General features: G+C 36.4%; 2 protein-coding genes across 4 annotated transcripts in view; one reads left to right on the top strand and one right to left on the bottom strand.

Annotated features, from left to right (window-relative positions):
• The first annotated feature begins 2,330 nt into the window (after positions 1–2,330).
• Positions 2,331–24,600, top strand: part of LOC110380849 (autophagy-related protein 16-1) — a 144,400-nt gene continuing 122,130 nt past the window's right edge. For 2 of the 3 annotated variants that reach the window (XR_010277108.1, XM_021340977.3), the window contains exons 1-9: positions 2,331–2,695; positions 3,402–3,512; positions 4,318–4,483; positions 5,015–5,177; positions 7,213–7,301; positions 7,897–7,950; positions 9,362–9,512; positions 10,376–10,481; positions 10,919–11,061. Coding sequence is in view for 2 of the 3 variants with exons in the window: in XM_021340977.3 (XP_021196652.1) it covers positions 2,602–2,695; positions 3,402–3,512; positions 4,318–4,483; positions 5,015–5,177; positions 7,213–7,301; positions 7,897–7,950; positions 9,362–9,512; positions 10,376–10,481; positions 10,919–11,061 (1,077 nt within the window). In the remaining variant the exon portion in view is untranslated. The remainder of the gene's footprint in view (positions 2,696–3,401; positions 3,513–4,317; positions 4,484–5,014; positions 5,178–7,212; positions 7,302–7,896; positions 7,951–9,361; positions 9,513–10,375; positions 10,482–10,918; positions 11,062–24,600) is intronic. The other variant, XM_021340985.3, reaches the window with a different exon arrangement.
• The window catches only part of LOC110380840 (uncharacterized), a 49,645-nt gene continuing 41,897 nt past the window's right edge, over positions 16,853–24,600 (bottom strand). Inside the window, exons 7-12 of the mRNA XM_021340967.3 lie at positions 20,070–20,164; positions 19,741–19,982; positions 19,127–19,371; positions 18,791–19,040; positions 18,540–18,710; positions 16,853–18,230 (exon numbers count right to left, since the gene is read on the bottom strand). Coding sequence (XP_021196642.3) covers positions 17,730–18,230; positions 18,540–18,710; positions 18,791–19,040; positions 19,127–19,371; positions 19,741–19,982; positions 20,070–20,164 — 1,504 coding nt within the window. The 3' untranslated portion in view covers positions 16,853–17,729. The remainder of the gene's footprint in view (positions 18,231–18,539; positions 18,711–18,790; positions 19,041–19,126; positions 19,372–19,740; positions 19,983–20,069; positions 20,165–24,600) is intronic.

Here is a 24,600-nt window from a genome sequence, read left to right on the forward strand (position 1 = left end):
AATTGCAATAGCGTTGCCGCAATCTTCTTCAGTGAAGTTGCTCTATCAAAGTTATCTAGCGCAAAAAGTTATTTATGAGATATTTTTATTATAAGCAGTAAAGAGGAATCGAGATAGACTACTTTTGCATACTTTGGTAAACTTATGCTGTAGGTACTAACCAACACAAGAATTATAAGGAAGTAGGACCATTTCATAAATTGAATCTATTGATTCCAATAATAGGTACCTAATTTACATTGCATTGATTCTTGGGTATCATTAAAGTGCCCTTCCCCCTCCCCCCCCTCTCACAAGGACTTACATTACCTAAGCCGCAAAGTTCGAGACCATTTCCTTTATACCTACTCGATTAAAAGATGCAACTGAAACAAATGCGTTTTGTTCCAAAGTTAAATCCTGACCGAGGTTAATCACCTTATTTGTTAACACAATAGAGATAGTCGGACGAGTTGTGAATTTAAATAGAGAAAATAAAACAGTCATAATGTCAAATGTCGTAGCGAACAACACTGATGACGACTAAAGTTGGTTACTCAATGGAGTACCTACAAGGTAAAATGTTAGCTGCTACAAAATGGTTATGTATTTGAGTAGGTACCTAACTACACCGAATTGAAATAGAATTTCATTATGTTAGCTCAATCTAGAATATTAAAATGAATGCCCACATGTAGATACCCATACCTAAAACAGAAGGTAGAAACAAATTACGCACACAAAAATAACATTTCTATTTTTGTACCGCTAAAAATGTCGACTTAATTAATTTGATGTCACCTTAATAAACCAGTCCTCGCTTCGGTTCACTAGAGCTGTGCGAGTAAGTGCTAGCAATCAGCTTAAACTTTTTTTATTAAATCAAGTTAATAAATACATTTCAGTAGATACTTCTCAATCCCAGTGGACTTAATGGTAAACAGATAATCATATCTCAAAGTACGAATTAATTTAGACGCCTGAGCGCATACCTTGAGCTCTCAGCTCTGACTCTCAAAACTTATAATTGAATTTCCAATCCTTAATTGAATAGTAACAGTCGAAGTCCAGATGAATGAGGTCCTTGACGGAGGATGATAACGATTATAAGGTAGGAAAGTAAGTAGCTATCTATACCTACTGTGTAATTAGTTTGTAGTGAGTGTCTGCTTGAACCAAAAAGTTATAAACAGGTAGGCTGTTTCTTTTGTTAAGTAGGGTTGTTAGATGCAAGGAAGGTACCCAATCATGGAGAACCTAGTTTAGGTAACTCTAGAATATTGAGAAGGAAGAAAGATCAACATTTTGGTGCAAGTACATAGGTAATGGAATTATTTTGTGAGTTGAGCGTAGGTAGGTATGTACGTGGTAAGTAGAGTACCCGGGTACCTAGATTATTTGTGGCGCATAGAAAGTATAAGCACATGGCCATTTAGTAGGTACTTCTACAGACCTTTCAAAATAACGGTCTTCTCTCTGCTTAGGTCCCCTTACTTTGCAATTTTATAATTCAGAATGTTCTCGTTTTATATGTAATACCTCCTTATTAAAACAATATTTTCTGTTGGGTATTGAACTTAGGTATTCTATAATTTATGTGAAAGGTTGCCTAAGGTCCTATCTAGACTGATACCGCGGCCCTGGTACATAAAAGGCCTATGACGGAACACGACGGTTTTTAGTCAGTAAGAGTCTAACACTCCCTCACCGCTGCTAACCCACAGCGGGAGGGGTCATTTGATGATTTTTGACGTCGGAAAAAAAAGGTCCTATCTAGACTGACTGACGACTCAAATCCGGAGAAAAAATGTCGCAACAAATTATGGGGAAATACAAAGCCATAACATCGACATCAGCACCACGCCTATATCGTAGTTGAGTCATGGCGCGTATTATAATTTCAATTTGTACTTCGACGGTTTCACACCACGCTCAGGGAGAAAGATAAAGGTTAAAGTTTTCAGTTTAATTATTATTTTCAGTTAACAGTTTGTTAAATGTAATGAACTTTGTAGGTAGTGTCCTGTCTGAGCGCTTTCACAGTAGCAGATGGTAAAGGATTTAGTTGCGCATTAAGGGTATCCTACACGAACAATTAAATTGCGAACATAATAACCTCACATTCGCACAATCAACTACCGGGCCAGCGATTAAGTGCGAATGTGCCCAGCACAGACGAAATTTTCACATGAAACACAAAAGAAAGATATAATTAAAAGCCAAATAATGTTTGTCTTTATGTTTAATAATGTTTGTCTTTCATTCACTTGGAATCGTCTACATTTACTTAGTAAGATTTGAATAAGTAGCCACTCTAGTTCAAATGGGATGTCATGTTAGCTGTCAGTAGTGTCAACTGTCAGTGTCTAATGTGATTTAACGTATTGTCATTCATATTGTTGAGAGAAATACACTAAAATCTTCGGTTATTTCTGCTATTCTTGCCTTAATTAGAAACATAATAGGGTTATTAATTGCGCAGAACTTGTTTACTGAAATAAAATACAAGACTTTCTTTGTTGATATCAAATGATCACCATTGAACATTATGACATCTGTTTGTTTTGATCATAAGTTATTATAATAATTATTTTTTATCAGTTAATTAACTGCTCAGTAAAAATGGAAGGTGGTGAATGGAGGAGCAACATTGTAAGCCAATTACAAGCTAGGAATAAATATGAAACAGCTGCATTTCAGGACATTATTGCCTTTCGTAAGTAACTTAACCTATGGACGTCTTTGTGTTGACATTATAGTAATATATCAAATAGGCAGGATTTATCACAAGACTAATAATCCATTGTTCTTCACTGATAGGTTGTGCCTTATTCTGTTTGTTATCATGACTGTTTATTACTTCTGCAAGTGATTTGTTTATAACCTTTTACGTTATTTGTATGTATAGCTCACACAATGGAATAAACCTTAAGTAATGCATGAATGAACATAACAGGTTCTAAAATGATGCTCTTATTGTACTATAGGTTTATTTATAGATATTGACTGGTAACTCGACAATGCCACCGGTGATGGCATCCATATCATTAGATACCAGAGATAACAAACATGTTATGATTGATAAGGTTTCATTTGGATAAAACTTTCTTAGAAAATGATCTAACACTGCATGCAAATGTCACTTACAACAATGTAATGTGCATATATACCTGACCTACCTACATTTAAACAGTAAAATGTATTATTCAATGAAAGTCATTAAAATGTATGATTGGTACTCAGGATTGTGGCTTGGAATGAGTCAGTCATTACTTTCTATTAAGCTCAGAATGATTACCATCTAAGTATGTTGACCTCCTATGTTAGTTTCAGAATTTAAGAAAAGAACTGGTATATAAAAGATGATGAATTTTAGTACAGAAATCACTTTCACTTATATGACTTTATATGTAAATTTTCAGAAAGCAGACTGTTTGACAATGTCAATACATTAAAAAATGAAAATCTACAGCTTACTTTGCTCAATGAAAGAATAAGATTTTCTGGAACTGATAGCGTTTTGTCTGGTACTGGTAAGTTTCTACTTCTTGTTTTTTTAATTTTTATTTAAACATTGGGCAGCTGGAATTTTATCCAATTCTTTTAGAAATTTAAAACTGATAAAAATGGCCTGCTAATGTTAGGCCTCTGCTAAAATGAGAATGTATCAACCATGGAATCTATAAATAGCTGAGATAACACAGTAAAAAGCAGTAAGTTATGATAAAACTGAAAATTTATGATGTGTAAAGAACAACTTTATTAAAATATTCATTCTTATAAGATTCCAATGAGATCATGCCTACTTTTAATAATTCAAAATTATATAAGATTCATGATACAAATCCTACCAAGAGGTATCGGATTGCTCATTTAATGTGGTTGTGGAGGTCAGATGGGCAGTTGCTACTTGCTCTATGTAAAACAATGGTACTGAGTTGCATCCCGTTATACTGGAAGCAGGCTCCAAATATAATTGAGATGACATTTAATATTTTATTTTTTTCTGATGGATTAATCCAAACTAATATTATAAATGCAAAAGTAACTCTGTCTGTCTGTCTGTCTGTCCGTCTGTCTGTCTGTCTGTCTTTTCTTCACGCCTAAACTACTGAACCGATTTGTGTGAAATTTGGTACAGACATAGTTTGAAACTTGAGAAAGGACATAGGATAGTTTTTATTACAAAAAAAAATATTATTTTTATAATTAAAATTATTCCGGACATATAGCGCCATCTATTGGTCAAATCAAAAATCTGCTGGTAGTCACTATTCCACGCGAACGAAGTTGCGGGCAAAAGCTAGTTAGTACATAAAAATACTTTCTCAATTTCAGGAACAGCAAGCAATGAACGGATACAGGCTTTGGAGCAGAAAATCTTAGTACAACAGGAAGAGTTAACGTCTATGCATAGGAGAAGGGGGGAACATGCACAGCAGATTATGAGCCTCAATGAAAAAGTACATGACTTAGAAAAGCAGCTACAAGCTAAAGATATCGTGTAAGTAAACAAAAGTGAAGTCGAACCATAGAAACTTGATTGCATAGATATATACCTACTGAGCCACCTTTGCTGTTGGCTGAAGTAGGCACTAAAGTTTCATAGCTATTTAAGATTTAGGAAATCCAATAAAACCTCATTAAAAAAGTGATGGCCTGCTGTGTCTACGTATATGTCAGTTTCCTATAAATTATGCTTTGGCAACCAATGAACATAACTATTTGGAATGATACCATAATTCCACATATGAGCAAAGGTCACATTTAAAAAATGAATATTATTCGTTTTATTTTTCGTAACAAGCTAAGTTAGCAAACTTCGCCTTGCACTGCGTTTTTAATAAAGTATTTAGATTATTCTAGCATCAACACAATATGGACTTTAAAGTTTTTACCTAGTTATTGACCTAACATATTTATAACCTTGGGCATAATGACGCCACAAAAGATACAAAAAACATGCCAACATTAGAATTAATTAATTCCTGTTTCTAATATGAATATGGACTCTACAGAATATGTTTTTGTTTAGAATTTCAGAAAATACTGCTGTAATAGCATCTCTTCGTGCCGAAATACAAATGTATGAAACAAATATGGCGGAATTACAAGGATTAAATCAAGTTCTAAGGGATGAACATCAAGCCTTACAAATAGCGTTCGCAGCCATAGAAGAAAAACTGAGGAAAGCTCAGGTATAACCTAACATTATTATATATCAATGAATTAATTTTTATTTTCTATGACACACTATATTAATATTTTTATGACGTCCACACCTATGGTTGTGACAGTGATATGCAATCGGTAGTATCCGGATGATAGAAGGTTTTTAAAATGTAGATCGGGTAGATTGTTCCGAAAATATATTTTTATGTAGGAAATATTGCAGTTATGGATTAAGTTTGCGTTTTAAATATTTTTTTATGTGTATTTGTGCTGATAATGAGTCCAAGGAACAAAGAAATAATTAGGTAATGTGTTCTTCTCACACTAATTATGTCTAAATTATTTATAAGTTGCTATTGAATTGTCTAATTTATCATTTTGGTGTTACAATTTACCTATTAGTCATACTTCTTAGAAAAAATGTGATAAGTTCTTGTTTTTAATTGACTTACAATCAAATTGATAAATAATCGGAGTCGGAAACATGTTTCGGTTTCCATTATAAATGGTAAACATAGTCAGTACTGTAAACTATAAACACTGGGCAAAAGTCCGAAAATGTAGGAAGGATTATTATAAAACAGTCTTACTCGCTATAAATTGCGCGCATCCCAGTTGTTATTCATTCAGAATCGCCGCCGACCGATCATTATTCTCAGTTTCACGGAACCACAGATTTTCCAGCTTTCTGCACCAAACACTTATTTCAAAATAACTTCTAAACTCGAGTTTGAGTAATGAATCAACGGTTTTATCCCCGGGTAATTAAACATTAGCTCATGTTAGCTTCTTCTCCAGCTTGTTAGAGGCAGTTAAAAAGATACGTTCCACTACGTTTGAAGCTTTCTTGCTTTTGTTTATACTGGATAAAATATTTTTGGCATACTACTGGTGGTCGTTATTGAACATTTTTTTCCGCTGGAACTTTAGATTTTTATAGCATCATTTAAAATTTGGCAAGTTTCCAAGCTGATTCTAGCCTGCCTTTATAATAATATTCAGCGTGTTTCAAATTCAGCGGTGCATTTTTTTTTTCATAGCAATATTTGTTTAGTCTTGATAATACATATCTACATAGACTAGATGATGATGTCCTCCTAGCCAATTATCGGCTACGGTGGCTGTTCTCATGTAAGGAGATAAGCCAACAGTGCAGGACATATTATAGTAGCCGACATGTAAGGCGTTTATTAATCACTAGACAATTAAAATTTGACCATTACGTACAATGATCCTAAATAGATATTACATAAACAATTATTCCAGCAATAATGTATAGGGTGACTGGTACTTGGAAACGTGATTTTACCTTAGATTACAAACAGCTTTTCTAAACAAACTTTATTTTTACTATCATTGGTTTTGTCATCTTTTTCGATCATATAAATTTTACTTGCAGATTACTTACATAATTTATAGTCAAAAATATTTTTTTTCTCATTCACTTGACTTCTTAAAATAGATGAGTAATGTTAAGCATAGCTGATAAGCTGTTTTAATCATAACTGGCGATTGGTCCCCTAAGATAGCGGTACTTCACCGCTGTCACACCGTGTTGACCACATAATATATCAAATGAAGCCGGCCGAGTAGGTGAACCAATCCTGATTTGGTACCGGGTTTAACGTAAATAGAACAACGGCCTCATAACTCCAACATACGAAGCTATGCTTCAAACAACATATCACTTAATGTAATGAATTATTACTAGGATATCGTAAAATGTAGCACGCTGTATATTTTACGATGATCACGTGATAACAGCTGTGTATAAAATGCTTATAGCTGTGTCTCAAGTAACATCACTTACCTACATTCAGTCAGATTGGAAATTTCGTGGCAGTGTGTCAGGAGTAGATCTCAAAGATAATTCGCATGTTTTCATTTAAACAGACGCCTGTTTAGTTAACTTTGTGATAGTTGTAAATACGTTGTTAGTAAAATATTTGAATATCATAAACATGCGTAAAGTGTTCCGAAGGGTAATTTTATATTGAAATACATGTGTTTTAATCTTAATGTGCGAATTGCAAGTTTTATAGTGCAATTTTTGTGTTGTAGGATGAAAATCGTTCGTTAGTGGAGAGACTCATAAAATATAAAGCTAAGGATGCAGATAAAATGAATGAAGAAAATGAACATTTCCTCAAGTGAGTATTTATTGCTATTCCTAATGGAAAAATCATTACTAAATTATAACGCATGTTTTATATTTCAGTTTTTCATAGGTATTTGTTTACTATTTAAATGGCACCAAGTCCATATATTATACAAGGCGACTTTTACACTTATTATAGGTATTTTTAAATTTATTAATTGTGCAGCTTTGTCAAAATTTGTTTATTATTGGGGCATTCGGTCGATGGCATACATTTTAATGTATTGGTTTTTGCCTGTGAGTATTTTAGTTGCAATGAGATTTGCAAGTGAATGTCGCTGCTACCTTAGATTTGATGTGCACTGCACCGTAGAATTTGTCATGTGTAAATCGATTTGTTTATACACATTTGGTGTATCTCTGCTAACGAGTTTATTCGGATAACTCGATTTATTCGTGACAAATAAAACGTAGTTTATATGCACATAGATAAAGTATAATATTTAATATATTTTTGTGTTTAAAATGTGTATTTTTTGGCAAGTGTCGTTCTAGAGTGGGATTTGTGTGTGCCGCGAGGCTTAGAAGGCTTGCATAAGTACCCATAATTTTTGTTTTTGCTTCTTTTTGTCTAATTTCTTCAACAGGTCAAGCAACCCTACCGCGTTTCTCATCAACACGTTTGGTAGAGTTAGTTTCGGGTGAGTTTGACATAATGAGAATGATGATGTGGTGGTTTGAAGGCATTGTGGCGTTCATTATTGAACATTATATCTCTTCATGAAATTGGCCCATATATTTATGTCTTAACTGCACTCTGAAACTGACTCATGATTTCTTTTCCTCTCTGGTTGTACAATTGTATGGAAAGTTTCTGTCATACATCCCTATCTTTCTAATGTACCTTTGTTATGATGCATCAATACTTATTTTGGAAATCAGTATGAAGTTAAGTATGCATCCATTATAATAATTTACGATGTGCGTCCCTGTCACAGATCGAAATAACAATCCTTCAAGCATAAATATTATTTGCGTCATATTATTTACCTACTTACAATTTTCCATTTGATAACGCGTGCATGGTCTGCAACGTTAAACCATGGAGAATTTTCATTACCCACCCAATAACGTATATACGTTCTATTTATGTCACAAACAAGGTTAGTTCCAGTACTGTTATTAATGGAAGATACGTTACATATTCTGGCATTGTCATTGCGTCACGTAAACACCTAAATTCTAAAATAGAGTCACGTATTATGCAGTTTCGCCGACATTTCGCGATGTGTGAGTGTTCGCTCATTCAAATGTACACACATATGAACGACTCAAAGTATCTACATTATGATACCTAAGCTGTTGAGTTTACGCACGTTTGTGTATTTACAATTTTTATTGCACCTTTGAAGTAGCTGTATTTATTTGACTTTCAACGGCTCACTTTTATTAATGTGATTTCAATTTTATTGATTCGCCAGGCATTTGATCTATTCTTAAATCATTGGATTGGGTAATTTTTATTATGGTTTATAGTTACTTTAATAACGTTTTTAAATATAGTGTGATTATTAACAGCAATTTTTGATTGAGTTTTTGAAGTTTGAACGTTACTGATTTTGCATGTTTGATGTAGTTTAGTAATGTAATGTTGGATTGTGCACTTTTGTAATGTTTTTTTTTTTCTTTATGTAAAGGCGTGATTAAGTTATTAAACTGCCTTAAACTTTATCTGACTTTCTTTCTCAAAGAGGTGTGAAGATAAACATCTTTCGAACAAAAGTACTGGACACATGTCAATTTACTGTTATTTGTTTTTCTACATTATCTACTCACCTCAGTATTGTAGTTGTTCAACAGGGAGGTCTAGTCAGCAGATGCTTTGGACGCATAAAGCTAAAGACTAATTTGTAATAATAAACTTGATTGCTGTGTTTTATGCATGCTGTTTCTTATGGTTGGGTTCAAGAAATAGGTCATATTAATAAAATGTATACATCTAGTCCGCCTGCAAATATGGCTTCGCGGAATCGCGGTCAACATGGTAATAAAAGTCGCTACAAAGAAACTTGGTGCTTTCGTCTTATTTGAGTGTCAAATGTTTTCTTTCAGAAAGAAAACTGATAAGGTGCGGAAAGAATTAGAGGAGGCGGCGAGAGAGAGCGGCAGTCGGAGTAGTGGGTCTGGCAGTTCAGAAGATAAAATATTGGACTCCATGCCGTATTATGCAACAGTTTTACCCAATAAAGTTGCACTCAGATTTGTAAGTTTGTTATTGTGTCGGCAACAATTACGTTGTCTTTCATTAATACCACCAGTCGTAGAAGATTTTAATATACAAAGTCCTTTGTAACACGCTTATTTTGTTCAGCTTACGCTTATCGAAGCTATCCCGGGATAGATTTTAAATATTTGAAAGTCTTTATATTTAACCAAGGCAACACTAAAGGCTCTGTAACAACTTTTATACAATTTCAATATTTTCCTTTATAGGAGGTAAGTTATATTTTAATTGGTATTCATGTTACTAATATATAAGTTTTGTATTTTTAACATTATCTATAGTTATAGTAATCTGCCCCTTTAGCGAACGTATACGTTTAGTGTACGAGCGTATACTATGAACGTGTAAACTTTCCTCAGGTAGCGATCTAGATATCTTTTACTGAAACGGCATATAAATAGATACAACAGTTTTTGAGACAATTATGACCAGACGACAGAGTACTAATAAATTGAAGAATAACACGTTACATTTTTTATGTTCTCAAAAGTCTGTGTTGATGCATACGTTTGTCTGGCAACTATGAAAATAAAGCGTGGGAATAAATCAAAACTCAACCATACTTTCGCAGTTGCGTTCGTGCGAAAATACCTATAGAATGTGTTCTATAACGGCCAGTTTCTTCATCAAAAGTTAAAGTTATGGCTAAAGTAAAAGTAACGGTCAAATTCGTTTTTTCAAGGCTAAAGTGACAGCAAAACTAATAGAAAAATTGAATTTAACCGTTACTTTTACTTTAGCCATTACTTTAGCCATAACTTTAACTTTAATTTTTGATGAAGAAACTGGCCGTTAATCTTATTTTATTTGAAGTAAGATGACGAAGTAAATGTATTTAACAGGACGCTCACGACGGCGAAGTTAATGCTGTGAAATGGAGTCCAACAGACAGAATCGTTGCGACAGGAGGTGCTGATAGAAAAGTCAAATTATGGGATGTTACTAAAAGTAAGTTGCTCATTTCTTTACCAATTGATAAAGATATTGTCTTGTGTTTATTGAAATATGTAGTTAACATGTTTACAACGTCATATTCTCATAGGTAACATTAATTACTCTGTTATTTTCAGTTTGTTACTTTCGTAGAACTGAATATTGAAACTCCAACTTTTATATAAATTCCTGCCTGAACTGTGTACCGAAAACTTTACACGCGATAATTGATAGGTCACCAAAGCTTGTTTGAAACGTCTTTTCTGACAATATTAGTGGGTATCTTGTATATTATTCGAACAAAGTTTTCTGATTATGCCATTTTATTTGGTTTATATCTATTGTTGGTTTGTTACCCCATGACCATATCATGTATAAGTAAATAAAAAACATGAAAAAAGTATGAGGTTACTATTCAAAGCATTTTCCAATAATATTCCTCACGTTTCCAGGTATGGTGGAGAACAGAGGTACACTGGTCGGGTCGAACGCGGGAGTCATGTCAGTAGACTTCGATTCTACTGGTGCGTACATCGTGGGAGCCAGCAATGACTTCGCAAGTAGGGTGTGGACAGTTGCCGACCAGCGATTAAGGGTGAGTCTCACTGCGTGTAATCGGAATCAGATCGTTTATGTGTGAAAAATCTTGCTTGGTCAAGATTTGCAAATATTCCTTAAGTTAAACGTCTTCTAAGGCGGGGTAAGGGCATAGTAAATAACGCTTATGACGGTGGGTATGTATTTCCATATAATTATTCGATAACAGGATCTATTCTTCACTTTTTCCATACGAATCAATAAGAATGAGAAGCTGAAAGAATATGATGGATATTTGGAAATCAACCTTTTAAGTTATTTTCTTCTGATGTGTATTTATTCCCATATCTCAGGATGCGTTTCCAACGAATTTACTGAATTACACTATGAAAGAGTTTCGATTGTGATAGTTCAACGAGTGCAGCTAGAAATTAACCTCGAATAACGGAACAACAGAGATTTTAATCGTCTACATCTATGTGCGGACTCTTAAAAAATACCAGAGCAGCTTTCGTTTTTACACTTGTGAAAATATCAGGTTTCGTTCTCAAGTGCTCGGGGCAGTATTCATACGGCTGCCTGTGTTGGAAACGTAGTTTGATGCAAAAATCGTGTCAATGATTTTCTCAACGGGCTGGAGGCATTTGAACGAAGTAGTCGTTACGCTGATTGCAGTGAAAGCTTAGCCTTTATGCATTATTTACCCTTTTTTTAGAAACTTCTCGGGTCCCATTAGGACGGCAACAGCGGTAATAAAATTACGAACTCACTAGACTATAAATTAAACTTAATTTCCTACTAATAGAAAATTTAAATCTTTAACTTAAGCGATATTTCAGGTAGTGAAATATTACAGTACTTAAGAGTGTGTGAACCCTTTTGCAGTAACCCCGATTAGAAGGCTTGTGGTCAATTAATTTATACTCCATAATTTATGTCGCGTCATAAACAGATAAGCTGAGCTTTCTATTGGAAAACGACTTCTAGTAATTGCACATCCTCCTTTGTTGGAATTGTAAATACGGACAACAAAACTGACTTGATTAGGTACTTTTAATCTAGGCTGCTCATCCCGCTAACCTAAAAAATAATAATTTGGGGCAAGGCAGGCTGTCCATTTACCATTTCTTTGGTGCTACTTTACACTCTATTTATCCACGCATGTCACAATAAATATCTCATTGTTCCATTTTTGTAACTCATTCTATTTCAGCGAACATCTCCAGCATCAATATAAATCTTGTTTGTTTATATTTAACCTGCATTCCTAACTATTTTGTTGATTGTATACAGTCTGTATTTATATTATTGGCTGTGTTTCGTTTAGTCTACCGGCCATGAATAACATTATCGATATCATCTCGCTCACTGGTCATGTCCATTTACAATAATTGGAATTTTCCAATCATTATTTATTTACTGTCTCGCAGCTGAAGGCGCGTTTATAAGATTTGATCTCAAACACTATATCACAAATCATATTAGTTATGCAGATGCACGTGGGTGTTGTGCAAACGACCAAGAGGCAATAATAGTATCCGTCAGTTCGGACATTATTATTGTGGTCGGGAGGCGGGCTCACGAACACGATCGTCTATTAGCGGATTGTTAGCGCGTCTGCGCTTCGTGATCGCGCTTTGATCACTTCCGACATTTCACGCGAGTACCAACTCATCCGATCCCAATATGAATTATGTACATTATAAATACAATGATTTAAATCTATCGTAACGGACGTTTTAAGAGCCCTGTAAATATTTGATTTAATGTACTGTTACCAGCTGTAATTAAAGTTAGAATTTATCAGTGTTCGATTACTAACACCCAATGCATAGGTACATCAATGTAGGCAGAAAGAGTTGCAACATTTTTCTCAACTACTTCTAAATAAACAAAGTAGTAATCTTTTCCCACAGTGTTTAGACTTCGAGATGTAAACAAACTATCATCGTGAACCAATTCCACTTTGTATTGCTGCAATATCCTGTACCTGGTGGGATGAAAATATCAGAACGCACATATAAAGTAATTTGATTTGATGGTTAAATTGCAACAAACAGACATGTTAGACTTTGCTTAGCTCGGAAACGTTTCACCACACAGGCTTTATCGAAACAAGGCGCAGAACTAAGTGTATTTAAATTGAATCGTACAACAAATCAGTATATTGTTGAAGTAAATATTGCACTTGCAATGATAATACTAGATTCAATAAGTATAACAGATGGCATTCGCGTGCCGCCCACCTCGGCGGATATTTCGCATGGTCTCATCGCATCCTTATACAAACATACAATCAGGACCTCAACGTCAACAAATTGGAGAGCACGCCCACTCATTTACTGACCCACATCGAACTAAATTTATACTGGAAGTTCTATCCATTATATTGACATGTTATTTTGTATCTGATTTTGTTAAATCATGTCGAAAACCTGGCAGAGATGAATGTCCACTGCTTATATAGTAAATTCTGTCAATTGGTGATTAATGGTGGGATAAACCAAAAAAAAAAGTATTGCCTGCAATTTATTGCAAGATTAGCTGTTTCACGACGTCGCCAATGCATTTTCTAAATAGTCGTTTTAAATTCATAAATATTACAGAGTGGTCTCTTCCAGCCATCGGCATCATTTAGGTTCTTCAGTTTATCTCCGTTTATTTTCGTATTGAGAAAGCCCCTGCGTGATCGCGGTATCGCAGAACTATCCCGATGCAAATAATACACAAATTGCGCAGGGAATATCCATAACTGGCGCCAAGCAATAGCCATATAATGAGTCCAAATCGATTGCGCTTCGTGAGTCCACCGGATGCTCTCTTATCTCCAGTACCGTCTGATTTACGATCTGTTAACAGATTATTCGTTCCCTAACAGTCGCCAATCTCGTTTTTATGAATTCTCCCACCTCAAAATTGAGTTTTGCCTTAAAGGGCGATCTCGAAGTAATCAACTGGAATTTCATTTATTGTTTATAGGAGCGCTTGCTATGATCGTAAATATTGTGGACCAATTTGGTTGTACTTACCAAAAAAGGAAATTATCGTTACTCGTTAAAAACATTAATCATTATTGGGACAATAAAATTGTTCTGAGCCTATATTTCTTGTAATAAAATTGATAAGATGCGAAAATTATTTCTTGATCTTCAGTGCACAGCCTTAACCAAGTAGTGAAATTCATTCTACAAAAAAGAAACAATTGTTTCATTGCTCCATATGTTTTTCCATACTGGCAAATTAAGTCAACCTTTCTAAAAAAATATTTGTGAAGATGAAAGGTAAGTAACCTTTGTCATCGTTTACTTTCCTTTCCAAACGAAAGTGTCCTAGTTAGTATTTAAAAGGCTAAGTTAATGCACTTTTGTTACAAAGGTAGCCATTCAGTGGAATCTACGATTATTATTGTTATTTAACTGTCGTTAATCGCCTGTTTGTTTAGATTTCCCTTTCTCTCGTTACTTGTCTTCTAATTTAAGTACGTATATTGTGTTTGAATCTGATGGCTCTGTTAAAACTCTTTGTTATATTTGCGGAGGAATGCGTATTTCTCTCTATTTATGGTATTGTATGCTTAATTGTCACTGTGTTAGGAATTGGGTTCATCATGATTACATTGTTCATTTTAGGCAAATTTTATTAGAGTCGAAAGCCCAGAAAATATAATTAAGGCGGTAATTATGTAGGTTGCTAATCTAAAAGATCTAAAGATACCATAAAGAAACAAAGAAAACGCGGCGGTGGGCACTGTCAATGTAAAGCTAACTTGCAAAGTTGCGACGTTAAATGTGTTTGTACTTACGAACGATCTGCGGGACACCAAACTGATGTTCGCATAATAAAGTAGACAATAAATGTGAGACATTATGCAGCTTTACTTGACTCAATGGAATTTGCATAAACGTAATTGCCTTAGACTGAATCACGTTACGCTGGATGGACAGGCTGACGTAGATCCTGTAATAATTTTCCAAGACCCGAGGATCCTATTTTGCAGGTATAATAGACGAAAATATTATTCTCGCCTCGTTAATTGCAAAACAACGTGCGAATTCTCTAAAGAAGTAGCCAATAAACGACTACTTTTTTCATAATCTGCATTTATTGTCCATTTGATGGTCGTTGCGCTCTTTAAGTTCCCAACGTGACTCATTTATTGTAATACTTAATCAGATTACATATTTCATGAGAAGCGAGCCGTCCTGGCAATATTTCATTTGTGTCGCGATGCCGAGCGCGAGATAAAATCTTCAACTATTCGCTCAATAAGTAGGATCGGAACAAGATACAAAAGGAGCCGATATTGATCGAGTACGGGCTCTTCCCTATACCAAAGCGTTCCAAGGACGTTCCTTATAAAGACATGGCAATGTTTAATATATATGTTGACTGTGGGACTTGTCCCATGACCGATGTTCGCTAGTCGATTGTGCAACTTTTTTTTTCTTGTCTGTACCTCGCGATTCCGGTGGCCACCGTCGATTCCCTTTTATGAATATTTCATATTATTGTAAACGACTTTATCTGCAACACAATGTTGCATTCAATATTTGAATTTTATAGTTCTTCGAAAATGTCTGTCGACTACTGCAAAATTGTGACCGCCCTCAGCTTTCACAAGACATTTGCGTTTTATTATTTTTATACCTCTTTGCTGTGCAATTGAAAACTGGTTAGATTTTTATGATCCTATTCAGGACCTACTAAATTGTGTGAACACAATTTTCTATTTTTGTAAAATGTGTGGCAGATGGCAAATATTAAATCGAATATAGGCTTTTTATGTGTCGTTGAACGTGTAAGATTTAAAATGTTACGCATTGCTATCTAGTAGCTATACGTTATTTATAATGTTCTCTTTTATTCTTTATAGGATGTTAGAGAAAGATGCCATGTCATCTTTTCCACTTCAGGTGCTTAGGCTAAGGTTCATTGTTGTTCAAGATTTTTGAATTGCTTCAATAATATAGTACTTTTTCTACCATGAAAGAAATACCATCTACGATAAATGAATGAATGCAGTTTGAATAAAGTTCGTTCGAGCTATAAGTGCTCCCTCAGTAAAATATAGGTCCGTTTCTAATGAGCTATCATGTTTTTTCATACAGTACATTTCTAATGGATGATCTGTAAGCAGGTTTTAGTTTAAACTCTTTGTAACCCTGCATGTGGTACTGTCAGTGTATCCTAGTACCATCTAGAATTACCTTTTTTTTTATGAGGCAGCTGTAGCTTTCGCGGCAAACTCAAACAGGCTTTATTTTATTTCTTTTCAACACCGTCGCTAATCTAAATCTAGAAAGAACGCTTGTAGGGACAAATTCTTTGTTGCTGGGCTACTAATGGCTGCGCTTAGTTGTTCTCAAGTCGGCACGCGACACAAGACACGTGCCGTCGCGCGCGCCGATCTTATCTAGCGCACGAACGACCGCCGTGCCCCTTCACACGTGATGGTGCCAAGAACTTAACTCAAAGATCCCATCTCATTGATGTGTGCAATTTCAACACTCACCACTCAAATCTACACGCAGCCTTTTTATCACTAGATTTTTTGCATTTTATTACTACTCTTTTTGACAGTGTCGGAAACAGGTAGGCTACAAAAAACAGTTCAATGACAGCGCAGATTGAGTTTTTAGTCAGCAATCATAAAAATATCAAGGCAGTATAATTGGAAGATGTTTTGTTTCATATTTATCAGACCGACCCATCAAGTTGGATGATAATGAATTGGCTGTTTTAACAATCATATTTAATTAGTGAGGTGATTACCATTGAATACTGTTCTTGCTTTGTTTCTTTGTGAAATATAATAAGGGAGGCAACAGCATAAAATGAAACCAAAGAAATATTTTGGAAGTTTTATTTTAAGTAATGACAATTTGGACGGATGAATCAGGGTAAAATGCCGTTTAAATAAGAGGTTTAAACAACATTTTAATACATTAACATCTCATTATTAAGGCACTAGTAGATATCATAATAAAATACTTTCAGTTAACATGGAATAGCACATTTTGTAAGTCGTAAGCTTTCTTTTGTTTAGGTAGGTATTTCATTTATATTAAATTTTTATTAAATAGTATTAAATTCAATCATAAATTACGTAAAAAAGAAACTATCCTAAATTAAATAAATTACGATGTCGGGACGGCCGTCAATCCATCGTCTCTTGACTTAGGTCGCACGTTCGGTTATCTACTTAAAAGGTACTGAAATGTTACTTTTTACTTATCACTACGTATCATTAAAATCAGGCTTACGCTACTTTTAAAAAAATATGGTACAATACGTAATCGGACTTCCACAAATGGATGTCCGAGCGTAAAGTGAACGAATGAGCGACGTGATCTTGATAACGACTCACGGCCGCGGTCCCGCCGACGACGCCGGAGATGGGGACAAGCGAGCGTTCTCACACACAAGACGCACTCAACAACGGTCACACAACGCGCCGCACTCGCATCCGTCCACATTCGCGCACGCTCTGCTGGTCGTCCCCGCCTCTGTGTCGCGCGCCCCCGCACCACCGCGCCCTTACGTGCTGTGCTGTGGAAGCGCTCGGCCACTAACCATTAAATAACCGCTATCGCTGCTCTGCGCTCGGCGGACGACTTGACACCCAAAGGATATCGTCCTCACGAGCCAGAACTCGACGGGGGTTTTTAAACTAACGAAATATACTACTATTGCGGACGCTGATCACGTCGACACGCCTACTGTTATTTAGAAATGCCTCTGGTGCGCACGAGAAAAACTGGCATCATAGACTTTGCATAGAGCGGAGGGAGCATTGGGTCCTGGTAGCAGCTCAGCAGCTTTAGCCGCGGCGCGTCTTCGCTGCCAACTGCATGTCCACGCAGCGAGCACGACTAGTTGAGCTGCCAGGAAAGCAGCCGCCGCAAGCATAGCTCCTGCTGCGTTTATGCAAGTGACGTCGGTCTCTCTAACATACACGGAGTCTTCAGTAACATTCTTGGCGCGTTGTTTGTCGAAACCGAACTTGTCGGTAATCTGAATGGTTTGCACAAGAAGCATGTCGTCGGTGGGTGCCGCTGGGGTCGAACGCCTCTTCCTACGTCCGTAAGACATGACGGAGCGGAGTTCGTTCGGGCCGCCGTCGCACTGAACTGGTTCACACGTAGGCATGCAGGGAGTGACTAACGCACGGAACTGGACGACTTCCGAAGATGGGAACTTGAAGGCGTCAAAGTGAGACAACAGCATCTGTAAGATTGAACAAATCGCTCGTTAAAATTGTTCTCTTCGAGGTTGAAGATTAATGAGTCAATTATTTTCATTACGAGTTTCTGTCCGCCTTTACATGCGTGGAATATTTTTATTGCTACAGCAAAAACATACTACCTAAAAATAATGTGGCTTAAATGGTCTCATACCACTTCATTATCTTTAAATAGAAAACATTATTGTTTTAACGAGTTATAATTATAGTTCTTTATAATGAATTTAATGGTGAATTTTGAACAGAATCATGATTTCTATGAAATAGGTAGTTGAGTTTCGGTTGGTTCTTACCTTTCCACTATTCGCTGATTTGAACAATGGTCCCATAATGAAGTGCTCGGTGGGACAACCGTTGCTGTCGATGAGGGTGATTTCGCTGGAGTCGACTCCATCCATGGCAACAAGCTCTCGCACAAAGATTTCGAATGGCGAGTTGGGGTCCATGATCTCGAAACGAAGTGCCTAAACAAGGAAGAGTTATTTGGTTATTTTCGAAGCAATAAAAACCATTTGCAGATGTTAAATTCAAGACTTAAAATTACCAGGGGGTCTCCAACTTCAGCAGATGCAATAGTGTCGTCTCCATTCCTGTCGGTAATGCGCATAGCTACGTTGGGAGAGTCGACAATGACCTCCTCCGTCAGACCGGTCTTGATGTCGCCGTGGATGCCCAGGTCGACCTCGTTTGCTACAGTCTTGTTGGTGAGATCGTACTGGCAAGTTACAGCTAAGCCGAGATCAGAGGATGTAACGATGGTATCGTGATGCTGAATAACCACATCATTTAAGTACCTGGAAGAAAAATTGCAATGTTAATTACTTATTCATTTTTGGAACCTTTTTTCTTCAATGTTAGGATATAATGCAAATGTGTTTACCTTCCAAGTCCATTCTGTTTAACGTTACACTCAAGGTTATTGTATCCCATGTGCAATTCGAATTCAAGACTCTGTTTAACATCGACGACACAGGAGTTAGGACTGCCCTTGGCGTAGATTTTGCCATCGAAAAGTTTTGATGTCTGAATCTTGGCGACCATGTCACCAGAACGGCAATCGATAGACACGTTGTAACAAGATGACAATTCGTAGGTGGCCGCTTCGGGAACCTCTAAGTAAGGATCCTAAAAAAAACAATAAAAATATAATTTAATAATTATCAGTTAATTTATAAACTCGTAGTGGTCACATATTTTTAATTGTCAAAAGAGTCATCATCATCATCATCATCATCATCATCAGCCTATCGCAGTCCACTGCTGGACATAGGCCTCTCCAAGTGCACGCCACTGAGATCGATTTTCGGCTTCTCGCATCCAGCTCCTGCCAGCCGTCTTGCGCAAGTCATCACTCCACCGTGCCTGAGGACGTCCTACACTACGTTTGCCGAGGCGCGGTCTCCACTCTAGAACTCGTTTACCCCAACGGTTATCGGTTCTTCGGCTAATATTAAAGAATGTCAAAAGAGTATTTGCCTGTAAATAGTAGCGTACCTGAATATCGGCCAGCGTGGCTCGGGAGTGATGAGACAGACGGCAGACATGGTCTCCAGTGTCGCCATGGTCGTACGAGTGGCAACGGAACGGCGAATTCAAGCAAAGCTCACGGCATTCCTCAACGGTTTGGACATCTTGATATACAGAGTCTACAGTTTTTAGAATACGTCCACCCATTTTCTTGAACTCGCAAAGTTTAGTTGGCTCCTCTACGCAGTTGTTTTCCAAATAGTCGGTGTCTGCATAAATGAAGAAGAGTGATTTAAAAATACATACATTATTTAAGTAAAACTATGCATAAGAAATAAAAAAAGATGATGGGCTACCTTCGTTCGGTTGGAAAGAGTTGGTTCCCGCCAGAGTAATACGGTCCATGTTAGACAGCACGCACTCCCCAGTTTTATTGTTGTAGTTCGCCGATCTGCAACAATGTTTCACGCGGTTTAACAGCAGCTATGTTTTTCTTAGCTTTTTTATTGTGTGAATTTTCCCAAGTAGTTAACCGCATGCATAGTGCGATTGACGCTATTTTGCTTGCACCGTTTAATTGTCAATTATCTTTCATGATTAATATGGTAATTATCAATTTCAATGAGACCTGTTTATGTATTAATTTTAATACATTTTTGACACGATAACCTGGCGGTATGTTTCTATTTCTCGGCTCTTACTGGAAGTATCTAGTCTTGGGAACACTTAAGACTGGTTTTATGTAGCGCATGATTAACGCTGTTAGCCGACGGAGACTGTTAAGGAGATGATACAGCTGTTTGAATTCAAGTTTTGCAGTAATAGTCTGATGTGGGTCGCTGTGCCTATTTGATTTTAACGTCCTCGATAAGAGTACAGGTATGTACGCGTATCGTGTTGTGCGCAATACTCTCTCAATTAAACCGCTCAGTTATACTTTTACTTTCAATGCCGCCGCGAGTTGTCATAATCATAATAGCTTTATATTCAATGAGCTCTTTTGTTTGCATACTGCTTGAGTAACTCTGTGCACAGCGATATTAGCTTATACGCTGATTTAATTTCCCATCATACAATACAATAAAAATATCATGGCTATATCCCTGTATTTTCAAGTCTAATGTAACGCTTTTCAAATGTCCTATTATGCAGTTTTTCCATTGGCTTGAATCATATTATACTTATGAATAATACGCTTCGTGTTCATTAACATTGTATCTATATAAAACTGTGACGTTTCAATGTATAATGTTACTTTGTGCTTAGTGACCACCCGTATAATATTATCTGGTTGATCTAGCTCAATATTTTCTCTTGATGTACAATCGAACCCGATCAGATGACCCCCGCGCTAACCTGTGTGATTTTCACATGAGATGGGCGCATTTCTTTGTTGTGTTCGCCATGAGAACTTTCTGTTTCGTTCTTCAATAGACGCTTAGTTATCTATTTATAAAATTAATTGGTTTACTGGTACATTAACTTTGATTTTGCGCTTATTATCTTGATCTTATGTAACGGCTTCAAGTCTATTACAAGAAGACATTAATTTAGTATGTTTAAAGTTGATGATTGCGAATGTCCCGCTACTGGTAGCCGTTGTTCATTTAACCGTACGGGCAGCTCGGATGCCTCTACCTCATCGCATAATAATTACACTGACTACCTGCAATTTGTTCAACTGTATCTTCATACTCACACATACGGTCATAAAACCAAAATTTGTTTAATGCCTGGTTATGATTGCTAAATTAAGCTAGGCACGGCAATAAGTGGTGAGTCCGTTTCCTAGTTGTGGAATATCACTTCATATTATAATGTAGTAGAATAAATAATTTCAATGTGGACAATCAGTGAATTTATTATTATGGTTTTATGGGTACAGTTAAACTGTCAAAGATACGTATGATTTACATAATATCCGCGCACACAACATTGTAGTAGGTAGGTATTCATTTCATTTAAGTATAAATAAGTCGTTGGTGGTCAGTCTAATAAAAAAATAATAATGTGTTATTTATTGATAGGCCATAATTTCGATTGCTCGTAATTTGTACCCTGATCTCTCGATCTGAAGCGTGACTAAATGAAAACAGGAATATCCGCAGTATTTTATTTAATTGCTAACATTTGTTTTATGTGCTTGTTATTTGATTTAAAGCTTGTAATAACAGTGTCTGAGTCTAGTAGAAAAAATATTGTTATTAAATTAAAGGTATCTCATTCACTGTGGTATACTTCTCTAACAGACTATCGACGGTAATTATTTAAGTGCGGAAAGGGCTCGAAGGGGAAAACAATATGTGGCTTATCGGTTATTGTATCGTGGAAGTAGGAAGCGATAGGGCAGGCCGCTCCCACACCGCGCGCCACTCTGCCCGCCACGTCCGGGGAATATTTGCCAAATGTCGTGACTGTCGACGATCGCGATGCGCGCCGCCCGGGGTGCGCCTGCGCCGCCTGTTCGCCTCAATGGAGATACGACGATTTGTATCCAACGGTACACGTGTCGAACCAAGCTTGACTACGTAAAATCCCGCATTTAATTCTCTAATCGCTTGTCTAACCCCAACCCTAGTTAAGAATTCCGAGATGATGGCGTGAAATCGTGGAATTTATTACGTCTGGACTTTGTTAGTTCAAACATGGTAGCTAAATAAATTTAATGTTCCCCGGAGCAATAGTTGAGTGTGTCACGAAGTATCCATCGATTCAAAGACTTACAAATGGTTTCATTTCAAAATTATGTCGAACAGTAGGTCATTGATTCAGGTAAATTGGCGACTTTTTATTGCACTTTCAGTTAACGGTCTTCAGAAAGAGTCACAACAACCGAACTATGTTAAGTGGCAATACTATAAACTCATTACAAAGATGATGTTCAGAAAATAAATTTATAGATATAGACTGAGCTTTCTAGTTGGAGAGAAGTAATGCGTTTCGATCTGTAATATTGTTGGCCTATACTGGTGAACGCACGTAGTGCACGCGTTCAGAAGCAAATTAGCGCTACAATCCGCAATCGTTACTGAGCAGAGCAAGCTTGACCTGAACACGCCAACGGAAATACGTGTATCGAATGTGAGCGTCTGACGCAGTACACTATTTATGTTAATGATATCAAAAACCGTACAAGGAAATAAACACAATAGGACAGTCGTGTCTTGCTACATTAGACGCCTGAGACGTAGGCCGTTCAATTGGCCTCCCTGCTTTGTATATAATGCTCGTTTATAGAATTCAGAAACGGAACGGCTACCAGGAAGAGGCTGTGACTTATCCACTGAACTGAGCCGCAAAGATGTACCGCGCAGCCCGCCATCTATGGCAACTTGGTGAAGGCTGATTGACTTCGTTATCGGGCTTATCTATAAATTAGCTTATACTCGTATGGATATCTAATGAGCCGACTTTGATGATAAATATTTGTATTTTAACTTGTAGCTACAAGGAATTTTGTTGCGTGGACTCCTTTCACTGGTAAGGACGTATTTACATACATAACTGTCTTCGTTAGGCACAATGTTGAATCAGTCAATATATGATAGCATCTGATTGAAGGGAATAGAGTCATGACCCCCTCCGTTTATTTTCACGTCTTGTTAGTGCAATTGTAATGGACAATATCGACGTCAGTTATGTAGTGATAGTGTTAACAAAATGTTACATTAGATGCGAAACAACTGATTAATTTATTTGAGATATGCTTCAAGTCCTGTCTACTGTCATGTTATCTAGAGATGATAACTATTTATTCTTTGATGCAAAGAATTATATTGCAAACAATAAATTGTATTACTCATTTAATATTCAAAATTGTTAACTGTTTTATGGTCTGTAACCATGCTTCGGAAAGATACGTCCTACCATCCATAATAAAGCTATAAACTGGAAAGTAGGTAATTGTTAAAGTACGTTCATATTTTCCGTCGGCGTCGTACTAAACTAGTCGCTTATTTTATGGCGATTGATGAATTCATATTACCGTAATAAACTGTACAGTCTTTAAACTGGGAATAAATCATAGTGCCTTCACTATTTTAATTGCAAAAACTTCAATAGCAATTAACGTATCTTTAATTTCTAAAAATCCCTTGTGTAATTTTAATTGCATCAACAATTACGGCATGATGCCATCGGATCGTTAATTAACTCTTAGATTGCTGTTCGCTATTCTATGCATTGAAATATTTTCTTTCGATGTAAGGCAATTTTGTTTGGAATCACACACAATGAAATAATAAAAAACCATTAACGTCTTCAACTCATGTGCTTGTTGCGTACTTGAGTAAAAAATGTGTTGCTGCAGCGAGTTATGTTTCTTATACTTTCTTTGAACGTTTTAATTGGATAGTATCCGTATTGTACAAATCGTGGTATTTATTAATAGAAGTATAATGTTTGCACTAATACTATTGTAAGTGTCTGTACGAGCGCGCATAGGTCGTGTCGAGGGCAAGGAGTGCTCGCGGGTCATTCATGTTTCACTCCGCCCATATACCGCTCTACTTTGTAGTTTTCTTTAAAACGTTTAATGAACTTAATAGGAAACGCAATGAAGCTATTTCATAATAACTTAAATGTAACTAAAGGTGTACAGTATACCTAAATTAGATGTGCAGGAATGTAATAAAAGTACCTATCATTTTATTGCACTTTTACAAAATACGAAATTGTAATACAAATGATGACTATTTCATATAAAATGTGTGGTAAAAGATTTTCTAACGCTAGCCTCAACAGGATGAATGTGATTTCAATAAATTCACCGCATCCTTCTATTGTGGTTTCGAGAAGCAACATAAATTCGATGTTATGTCCGCGACAAAAATATGAATCTGTTTTCTATAAGCCACGGTTTGTTCTTATGTGTATTCGCATGAATCA

This window comes from Helicoverpa armigera, chromosome 14 (assembly GCF_030705265.1).
Source record: "Helicoverpa armigera isolate CAAS_96S chromosome 14, ASM3070526v1, whole genome shotgun sequence".
Taxonomy (NCBI): domain Eukaryota; kingdom Metazoa; phylum Arthropoda; class Insecta; order Lepidoptera; family Noctuidae; genus Helicoverpa; species Helicoverpa armigera.